This window comes from Triticum aestivum, chromosome 1A, assembly GCF_018294505.1.
Source record: "Triticum aestivum cultivar Chinese Spring chromosome 1A, IWGSC CS RefSeq v2.1, whole genome shotgun sequence".
In the NCBI taxonomy this organism is placed as follows: domain Eukaryota; kingdom Viridiplantae; phylum Streptophyta; class Magnoliopsida; order Poales; family Poaceae; genus Triticum; species Triticum aestivum.
Window position 1 is genome coordinate 566487390 of NC_057794.1, and position 11508 is coordinate 566498897.

At 45.4% G+C, this 11508-nt stretch overlaps 1 protein-coding gene across 1 annotated transcript in view; it reads left to right on the plus strand.

Moving 5' to 3' along the window:
• The first annotated feature begins 9066 nt into the window (after window positions 1-9066).
• Window positions 9067-11508, plus strand: part of LOC123068473 (phosphoinositide phosphatase SAC7) — a 9674-nt gene continuing 7232 nt past the window's right edge. Inside the window, exons 1-4 of the mRNA XM_044491058.1 lie at window positions 9067-9297; window positions 10669-11042; window positions 11126-11217; window positions 11449-11506. Coding sequence (XP_044346993.1) covers window positions 10680-11042; window positions 11126-11217; window positions 11449-11506 — 513 coding nt within the window. The 5' untranslated portion in view covers window positions 9067-9297; window positions 10669-10679. The remainder of the gene's footprint in view (window positions 9298-10668; window positions 11043-11125; window positions 11218-11448; window positions 11507-11508) is intronic.

An 11508-nucleotide genomic window follows, 5' to 3' on the forward strand; every position in this document is an offset into this window, starting at 1 on the left:
TCTCTTCCTTCGACCATGAGATCGTGTAACTCCCGGATACCGTAAGAATGCCTTGGGTGTACCAAACGTCACAACGTAACTGGGTGACTATAAAGGTACATTACATGTATCTCCGAAAGTAGCTGTTGGGTTGACACGGATCGAGACTGGGATTTGTCACTCCGTATGACGGAGAGGTATCTCTGGGCCCACTCGGTAATGCATCATCATAATGAGCTCAATGTGACCAAGGTGTTGGACACGGGATCATGCATTATGGCACGAGTAAAGTGACTTGCCGGTAACGAGACTGAACAAGGTATTGGGATACCGGCGATCGAGTCTCGGGCAAGTAACGTACCGATTGACAAAGGGAATTGCATACAGGGTTTTGATCGAATCCTCAACATAGTGGTTCATCCGTTGACAACATCGAGGAGCATGTGGGAGCCATCATGGGTATCCAGATCCCGCTGATGGTTATTGACTAAGAGAGTCTCGGTCATGTCTACATGTCTCCCGAACCCGTAGGGTCTACACACTTAAGGTTCAGTCACGCTAGGGTTGTAGGGATATGTATATGCAGTAACCCGAATGTTGTTCGGAGTCCCGGATGAGATCCCGGACGTCACGAGGAGTTCCGGAATGGTCCGGAGGTAAAGATTTATATATGGGAAGTCCTGTTTCGGGCATCGGGACAAGTTTCGGGGTTATCGATATTGTACCGGGACCACCGGAGGGGTCCCGGGGGCCCACCGGGTGGGGCCACCCATCCCCGGGGGCCACATGGGCTGTAGGGGGTGCGCCTTGGCCTACATGGGCCAAGGGCACCAGCCCCACAAGGCCCATGCGCCTAGGGTTCCAAAGGGGGAGGAGTCCTACTAGTGGAAGGCACCTCCTAGGTGCCTTGGGGGGGGAGGGAAACCCCCCTAGGCCGCCGCACCCCCTAGGAGATTGGATCTCCTAGGGCCGGCCACCCCCCCTTGGCACCCCTATATATAGTGGGGGGAGAGGAGGGACTTCATACCTTGTGCCCTGGCCTTTGGTTGCCTCCTTCTCCCTCCCCAACACCTCCTCCAACTCCATAGCGCTTAGCGAAGCTCTGCCGGAGTACTGCAGCTCCACCAACACCATGCCGTCGTGCTGCTGCTGGTGCCATCTCCCTCAACCTCTCCTCCCTTCCTTGCTGGATCAAGAAGGAGGAGACGTGGCTGATCCGTACGTGTGTTGAACGCGGAGGTGCCGTCCGTTCGGCGCAGGTCATCGGTGATTTGGATCACGTCGAGTACGACTACATCATCACCTTGCAAGCTTCCGCATGCGATCTACAAGTGGTATGTTGATGCAAACTCTCTCCCTAGACTCGTTGCTTAGATGAACTCATAGATGGATCTTGGTGAAACCGTAGGAAAAATTTTAATTTTCTGCAACGTTCCCCAACATCTTCATGCATATACACTAATAGACATGGTTCGCATGTCTCAAACTTTTTAAAATGAGTGAGTCCAAAGATCCATCAACATGGAGCCTCTTCATGCGTTTTATACCGATATGACTTAAGTGGCAGTGCCACAAGTAGGTGGTACTATCATTACTATCTTATATCTTTTGGCATGAACATGTGTATCACTATGATCGAGATTTAATGAACCATTCATTTTAGGTGCAAGACCATTGAAGGTATAATTCAAATAAACAGAGTAACCGTTATTCTCCTTAAATGAATAACCGTATTGCGATGGACATAATCCAATCATGTCTATGCTCAATGCAAACACCAATCTCGATGGTAGAGGGAGCGTGCGATGCTTGATCATATCAACATTGGAAATACTTCCAACACATATCGTCAGCTCACCTTTAGCTAGTCTCCGTTTATTCCATAGCTTTTATTTCGAGTTACTAACACTTAGCAACTGAACCGGTATCTAATACCCTGGTGCTACTAGGAGTACTAGTAAAGTACACATCAACACAATGTATATCCAATATACTTCTATCGACCTTGCCAGCCTTCTCATCTACCAAGTATCTAGGGTAATTCTGCTCCAGTGGCTGTTCCCCTTATTACAGAAGCACTTAGTCTCGGGTTTGGGTTCAACCTTGGGTTTCTTCACTAGAGCAGCAGCTGAATTGCCGTTTCATGAAATATCCCTTCGTGCCCTTGCCCTTCTTGAAACTAGTGGTTTCACCAACCATCAACAATTGATGCTCCTTGATTTCTACTTTTGTGGTGTCAAACATCGCGAATATCTCAAGGATCATCATATTTGTCTCTGATATATTATAGTTCTTCACGAAGCTCTAGCAGCTTGGTGGTAATGACTTCGGAGAAACATCACTTTCTCATCTGGAAGATCAACTCCCACTCGATTCAAATGATTGTTGTACTCAGACAATCTGAGCACATGCTCAACAATTGAGCTTTTCTCCCTTAGTTTGCAGGCTAAGAAAATCATCGGAGGTCTTATACCTCTTGACGTGGGCACGAGCCTGAAATCCCAATTTCAGCCCTCGAAACATCTCATATGTTTCGCGACGTTTCAAAACGTCTTCGGTGCCTCAACTCTAAACCGTTTAACTGAACTATCACATAGTTATCAAAATGTGTATGTCAGATGTTCGCAACATCCACAGACAACGTTCGAGGTTCAGCACACTGAGCGGTGCATTAAGGACATAAGCCTTCTATGAAGCAATGAGGACAATCCTCAGTTTACGGACCTAGTCCACATAATTACTACTATCAACTTTCAACTAAATTTTCTCTAGGAACATATCTAAACAGTAGAACTGAAGCGCGAGCTACGACATAATTTGCGAAGACCTTTTGACTATGTTCAGAATAATTAAGTTCATCTTGTGAACTCCCACTCAGATAGACATCCCTCTAGTCATCTAAGTGATTACATGATCCGAGTCAACTAGGCCGTGTCCGATCATCACGTGAGACAGACTAGTCAACATCGGTGAACATCTTCATGTTGATCGTATCTTCTATACGACTCATGCTCGACCTTTCGGTCTTCTGTGTTCCGAGGCCATGTCTGTACATGCTAGGCTCGTCAAGTCAACCTAAGTGTTTGCATGTGTAAATCTGTTTTACACCCGTTGTATGTGAACGTTAGAATCTAACACCCGATCATCACGTGGTGCTTCGAAACAACGTACTGTCGCAACGGTGCACAGTTAGGGGGAACACTTTCTTGAAATTATTATGAGGGATCATCTTATTTACTACCGTCGTTCTAAGTAAACAAGATGCAAAACATGATAAACATCACATGCAATCAAATAATAGTGACATGATATGGCCAATATCACATAGCTCCTTTGATCTCCATCTTGGGGCTCCATGATCATCTTGTCACCGGCATGACACCATGATATCCATCATCATGATCTCCATCATCGTGTCTCCATGAAGTTTCTCGCCAACTATTACTTCTACTACTATGGCTAACGCGTTTAGCAATAAAGTAAAGTAATTTACATGGCGTTTCTCAATGACACGCATGTCACACAAAAATAAAGACAACTCCTATGGCTCCTGCCGGTTGTCATACTCATCGACATTCAAGTCGTGATTCCTATTACAATAGCATGAACATCTCATACATCACAAATATATCATTCATCATTCATCACAACTTTGGCCATATCATATCATAAAGCACTTGCTGCAAAAACAAGTTAGACGTCTTCTAATTGTTGTTGCAAGTTTTACGTGGCTGAAATAGGGTTCTAGCAAGAACGTTTTCTTACCTACGTGAAAGCCACAACGTGATTTGTCAACTTTTATTTACCCTTCATAAGGACCCTTTTCATCGAATCCGCTCCAACTAAAGTGGGAGAGACAGACACCCGCCAGCCACCTTATGCAACTTGTGCATGTTAGTCGGTGGAACCGGTCTCACTTAAGCGTACGTGTAAGGTTGGTCCGGGCCGCTTCATCCCACAATACCGCTGAAGCAAGATAAGACTAGTAGCGGCAAGAAAGTTGACAACATCTACGCCCACAACAAATTGTGTTCTACTCGTGCAAGAGAACTACGCATAGACCTAGCTCTGATACCACTGTTGGGAAACGTTGCAGAAAACAAAAATTTTCCTACGGTTTCACCAAGATCCATCTATGAGTTCATCTAGCAACGAGTGATCGGATAGCATCTACATACCTTTGTAGATCACGTGCGGAAGCGTTCAAAGAACGGGGATGAGGAAGGCGTACTCGACGTGATCCAAATCATCGGAGATCCTAGCGCCGAACGGACGGCACCTCCGCGTTCAACACACATACGGTCAGCGTGACGTCTCCTTCTTCTTGATCCAGCAAGGAGGAAGGAGAGGTTGAGGAAGATGGCTCTAGCAGTAGCACGACGGCATGGTGGTGGTGGAGCTGCAGTACTCCGACAGGGCTTCGCCAAGCACTATGGAAGAGGAGGATGTGTTGGAGAGGGAGAGGGAGGCACCAAAGGCGTGGGGTGAGAGGTCCTCCATCTCCCCACTATATATAGGAGGGCCAAGGGGGGGGGGGGCGCCGGCCCTAGGAGATCCAATCTCCTAGGGGGGCGGCGGCCAAGGGAGGAATCCCTCCTCCCCAAGGCACCTAGGAGGTGCCTTCCCCCTTTGGGACTCTTCCCTTCTTGAACCCTAGGCGCATGGGCCTCTTGGGGCTGGTGCCCTTGGCCCATGTAGGCCAAGGCGCACACCCCTACAGCCCATGTGCCCCCCGGGACAGGTGGCCCCACCCGGTGGACCCCCGAGACCCTTCCGGTGGTCCCGGTACAATACCGGTGACCCCGAAACTTGTCCCGATGGCCGAAACAGCACTTCCTATATATAATTCTTTACCTCCGGACCATTCCAGAACTCCTCGTGACGTCCGGGATCTCATCCGAGACTCCGAACAACATTCGGGTTACTGCATATACATATCCCTACAACCCTAGCGTCACCGAACCTTAAGTGTGTAGACCCTACGGGTTCGGGAGACATGTAGACATGACCGAGATCGCTCTCCGGTCAATAACCAACAGTGGGATCTGGATACCCATGTTGGCTCCCACATGTTCCTCGATGATCTCATCGGATGAACCACGATGTCGAGGATTCAATCAATCCCGTATACAATTCCCTTTGTCAATCGGTATGTTACTTGCCCGAGATTCGATTGTCGGTATCCCAATACCTCGTTCAATCTCGTTACCGGCAAGTCACTTTACTCGTACCATAATGCATGATCCCGTGACCAGACACTTGGTCACTTTGAGCTCATTATGATGATGCATTACCGAGTGGGCCCATTGATACCTCTCCGTCATACGGAGTGACAAATCCCAGTCTTGATCCGTGTCAACCCAACAGACACTTTTGGAGATACCCGTAGTATACCTTTATAGTCACCCAGTTACGTTGTGACGTTTGGTACACCCAAAGCACTCCTACGGTATCCGGGAGTTACACGATCTCATGGTCTAAGGAAAAGATACTTGACATTGGAAAACTCTAGCAAACGAACTATACGATCTTGTGCTATGTTTAGGATTGGGTCTTGTCCATCACATCATTCTCCTAATGATGTGATCTCGTTATCAATGACATCCAATGTCCATAGTCAGGAAACCGTAACCATCTATTGATCAACGAGCTAGTCAACTAGAGGCTTACTAGGGACATGGTGTTGTCTATGTATCCACACATGTATCTGAGTTTCCTATCAATACAATTCTAGCATGGATAATAAACGATTATCATGAACAAGGAAATATAATAATAACTAATTTATTATTGCCTCTAGGGCATATTTCCAACAGTCTCCCACTTGCACTAGAGTCAATAATCCAGTTCACATCGATATGTGATTAACACTCAAGGTCACATCCCCATGTGACTAACACCCAAAGAGTTTACTAGAGTCAATAATCTAGTTCACATTACCATGTGATTAACACTCGATGAGTTCTGGGTTTGAACATGTTATGCTTGTGAGAGATGTTATAGTCAACGGGTCTGAATCTTTCAGATCCATATGTACTTCGCAAATCTCTATGTCATCTTGTAGATGCAGCTACTATGCTATATTTGGAGCCATTTCAAATAACTGTTCTACTTGGAGCTATTCTAAATTGTTGCTCCATTATACGTATCCGATATCTCTACTCAAAGCTATCTGGATAGGTGTTAAGCTTGCATCGTCGTAACTCTTTACGTCGAACTCTTTATCACCTCCATAACCGAGAAACATATCCTTATTCCTCTAAGGATAATTTAGACCGCTATCTGGTGATCTACTCCTAGATTACCTTTGTACCCTCTTGCCAGATATGTGGCAAGGCACACATCAGGTGTGGTACTCAGCATGGCATACCGTATAGAGCCTATGACAAAAGCATAGGGGACGACCTTCGTCCTTCCTCTTTCTTCTGCCGTGGTCGAGCTTTAAGTCTTAACTTCATACCTTACAACTCAGGCAAGAACTCCTTCTTTGACTGGTCCATCTTGAACACCTTCAAGATCATGTTAAGGTATGTGCTCATTTGAAAGTACCATTAAGCATTTTGATCTATCCTTATAGATCTTGATGCTCAATGTTCTATAGCTTAATCCAGGCTTTCCATTGAAAAACACTTTCCAAATAACCCTATATGCTTTCCAGAAATTCTACGTCATTTCTGATCAACAATATGTCAACAACATATATTCATCAGAAATTCTATAGTGCTCCCACTCACTTCTTTGGAAATACAAGTTTCTCATAAACTTTGTATAAACCCAAAATCTTTGATCATCATCAAAGCATACATTCCAACTCCGAGATGTTACTCCAGTCCCTAGAAGGATTGCTGGAGCTTTGCATACTTATTAGCATCTTTCAGGATTGACAAAACCTTCCGGTTTGTATCACATACAACCTTTCCTCAAAAAACCATCGAGGAAACAATGTTTTGACATCCTATCTACAAGATTTCATAAATAATGCAGTAATCGCTAATATAATTCCAACAGACTCTTAGCATCGCTACGAGTGAGAAAGTCTCATCGTAGTCAACTCCTTGAACTTGTCGGAAAACATCTTAATGACAAGTCGAGCTTTCTTAATGGTGACATTTACCATCATTGTCCGTCTTCCTTTTAAAATCCATCTGTACTCAACAGCCTCACAACCATCGAGCTGTTCTGTCAAAATCTACACTTTGTTTCCATACATGGATCCTCTCTCGGATTTTATGGCCTCGAGCCATTTATCAGAATTCGGGCCCACCATTGCTTCTCCATAGCTCGTAGGTTTATTGTTGTCTAGCAACATGACTTCCAAGACAGGATTACGTACCACTCTGAAGTAGTACGCATCCTTGTCATCCCACGAGGTTTGGTAGTGACTTGATCTGAAGTTTCATGATCACTATCATAAGCTTCCACTTCAATTGGTGTAGGTGCCACAGGAACAACTCCCTGTGCCCTGTCACACACTAGTTCATAGGAGCCCGCCAATTTTGATTCAGTATTCTTCCCATTGTTTCATGCTTCTTGCCTCCATCCTTCTTTGCTGTATTAGCCGTTTTGGGCCTCTTGGGATCTTGTTTTGAAGTTGGGCTGGCTGGTATTTGCCGGAGGAGGAGGCATAAGAGCAAGAACTCTCACGGCTTGCTGAGTTCTAGATAATGCTAAGGCTTTAGTCTCATGGTCAACTATAGGATGTGCAACATGATCAGCTCCCCTTTTCCCGTTTAAACCAGCATCTGTCATAACTATGTTTGGATCATGCCCTAAATCACCCATATAGTTACCACGACCTCAACGCCCTGCAAAACCACGCCCAAGCCCTCTCCCAGCAGTGCCCCTATCGCAATCTTGCCCTGACCACCCACGGTTCCTTCCTTACCCCGGGCCAAATCCTACACCTCGATTCGAACCATGTAGCTCGGAGGTCCATGAAAACCAAAGTTGACGATGCATGCACCCCATTCCCATGTCCTTTGTACTGATGCCCTAGATGACCACAAACGGCACACCAATCCAGTAATCGTTCATACTTCACTAAAAAGATCTGCCTCTTTCCATTTCTCTTTAGTGACACCCGTGCCACATTTTAGTTCATCCAAAATTAAGTTGGAGTAGTAGAACCACCACATTCCCCCTCGTTAGGGCTCCTTCTCCTGTCGGCGATGATGTCAGTCATCATAGAGACTTTGTCCCCTCCCTCCCGCTTCTTCATATCGATCCAATTTAGACCGAACAAGGGGCGATCTAGCATCGCTTCCCGGCCTTGGTTGGCTCCTGGTAGGATCGCGAGGTAGTTAGGGTTTAGGTTGGAGTCCGACAGATTGATCTCGGGTAGGGAACAACATGGGTTCGACCTTGAGCTCATACGCGAGTGATGTGGAGGCCTAAAGAGTTTGGGTTTGACATAGGACGATCTTGATGACACCATTGTCAAATAGGAGGAAGCTTTGCCGGCAGCGGCATCCTGCTGGATGGCCATATCTAGGGTTCACATGGACAAAACCTACAACCAATTTTGGTTCTTCAAAAATATCCGAGTGGCTTGAGATCTTGCGCAACAAGTGAAAATTCACCTGCTTGAGGATAATCTGTGCATAATGCAATTCTCTTGCTTGGGTGATTGAGAAAGAGTGATGGAAGAGGGTCCATGGACTTTCAGGGGCAACACAGTTATCCTTGCACCGTACGATGGCTTTACTAAACCATCCACAATCAATGTAGACACCCTTGAGATTTTGTGCATATAGGATACTTCTCATTGGTCCAATCACTGGAAGCCAAGGTGGGCGAATTTGTCTATGCTGAACCGAAATCGCAAGACTTTTTTTTTTGATAAGGGAAATCCCAAGACCTTGAGGGGAACTTTTACAGGGTATGAGTGAAGATCAACGCGTACAAGGCCATACGGCTTATCTTGATGTCAGTTAGAAAGAGGGGACTGCATAATTGTTTTTTTTTAGGCGAGGCTGTTTTTGGTGGTGGGCTGCTCCTACAAGACATTTAAAGTAGACGGGCTTTTGAAAATAAACGGCCAAGTGGGCTAAGTGGGGGCAGCGTAATGGGTCAAGTGGGGCACAGGACGGCCATAGCTTTTTTCTCAAAAAAAAAAGGGACGGTCACAGCTCAAATCGAGTCGTAACAGTCAACGTGCGTCCGCCTCTGGTAAAGGACACCGGAGCGACAGGCCGGGCACGGTCCGCAGCTAATCCCATCGCCGAGGTCGCCGGGATCCTGCCCTGCGACGACGCCGCTCGCCGCTGCTCCGCCGCTCGTTCCCGTCTCTCAGCCGGCTCACGCCCGCCGGCCGAAAAGGTCAGCAGCTCAGATCCCACCCGGATCCCCTTTTCTCTTGGCCTGATCCGCTTTGCTTTGCTTCAATCACCAACCTGTTATCTGATGTGCTGCACCTCAGCATACCGCTTGCTAGATCCGAGTACTCTTTTGCCAACGCTTAAGCTCAGCCGTGCTTGGATCCTGATTTATCCCCACATAGTTTATTAGCCATCTTCTGATAGGCAGGGCCACGCAGACAATCAGATCCCTCATGGCCCAAGATCCCCAACACTGGCTGCGTGCTTAGGCGTCAATGGCCGCGGGCTGCGCGCTTTACGGCCTCCCGCCCTGCGCAAATCGGCGTTTTCAGGGCACTAGATCACCTGCTCTGCAGCAGAATCGTGTTTGCATCATTGCTTCCAGAGCTCGTTTTCCCTGCCGGGGTGCAGGCCGCTTGTTCAGCCCGCTTACGCTTGTCCATGCCGCTGCCCAAGGTTCAGTTTGTGTATTTTAGCTGCTGGCTTGCTGCTGTGTTTGGGTGGGTTTCAGCATTACAAGGGGCTTGCTCTGATGGTAATATTGGTTATTGTCTTCAGTCCAAAAAAAATAAAAATAAACGATGCAGCCAAACTTCTATATGTTTGATAGCTAGATAATTAGTAAAAATAAAGTTCAGGTCAGGTGGGAATGCTGCCATTACATTTGCCATGAAAATTACTTTGGCAGCACTATCTTTTCCTTATATGTTAATTTTATTTAGTAATTGTCCACGTTGCATACTGGAGACAGAGGCAGTGTCGTTCTATTTGGAACAGAGGAAGTATTTTAGTAGAAATCTTTGTTCCATATATGCCATCATGACTTTTTCTTTTAATTCTGAACACCACCTCCAAGTATTTTATGGTTCCAAAAACTTCGGTCGAACTCCTGACTTCAACCGTGAATTTGAAACTGAAAATGTTATATGGCGGGGAAAAATCAGTTAATGATAACAATAACATGCAAAGCATATGTTGCTACTCATGTTCATGAAAAAAAGTTGTAGGAAGTATAACAGAAAAACTACAAAATAAATAACCATCTTTGACATCGTAGGCTACTATTTCAATGCCAGCATTAGAGAAACAATTCACGCTTTCTGTTGAAATTTAGTGAATAGGGTAATACCAGGCGCATCGTAGTTGAGATAATCAATGATTGTTGGGGGTGTTTAGCACAGAAGTAGTTGCTTTATTAGAACCCCATGACTCGTATGGGGTTTCTTAATGCATCCTCAATTCCTCATTATTTAAGTGTATGGTCACATTGTGGTTTGTTGAATATATTAACATTTTTATTTGTGTTCCTTGACATATCTCATATGGCTGCTTCACTATACTTACCATGGGTGGTATTTGATCTCTATTTCAGGGTATCCCATCATGGATGCAGCAAAGGATCCAAACCCGTCATGTAAACTCCACACAAGACTGAGACTCTGGGAGTTTGCAGACCGTTATATATTTGAACCAATTGATGGTCTTGCTGACTTATATTTGTCAGTTAGCCGGGCCGGTGGATCAATGAATTTAGTTGAAGAGTTGCCACCACGTAGCCCCTCCACAAATCCTAAAGTTCAAACAGTTTATGGTGTGATAGGAGTGCTCAAACTTGCAGTTGGATCGTATTTTTTTGTGGTCACTGACCGTGATTGTGTGGGATCATACTTGGGGCATGCAATTTTTAAAGTGACAGGACTAAAAGTCCTTCGCTGCAATGACTCGCTTAACACTTCTTTCGAGCAGGTATGACAATGCTTATTTGCTGCCAGTTAATATTATTTCCACCTATATTCCATCTGTTAAACATCCCGATAAACTATTGGCAGAAAAAAATGGAATCTGAAATTTCCGAACTCCTGGATGCTGCAGAGAAGACCATGGGCCTCTACTTCTCCTACGATATCAACTTAACACTTAAGTGAGTATCTTATTTACGAAACATGCCAGTTACACTTGTGTATTAGTGTCTAAGCCATTTAACTTGTAAATGAAGAGAGGATTAGAATACAATATGTATGTTCTCAGCTTTAGTAGTTGGCATTTTGTCCCTCTCTCTTCATGTTTATGGGACATGGTGACATGTTTTAGTTACTTTTGTTCTTATGTTCTCACTGTAATTGGCATCATATCTTTGTCCCTGCTATTCCAGTTCACAGAGGCTGTATGATGTTGATGACGAGTTCAAATCACGTCCTCTTTGGAGACAGGT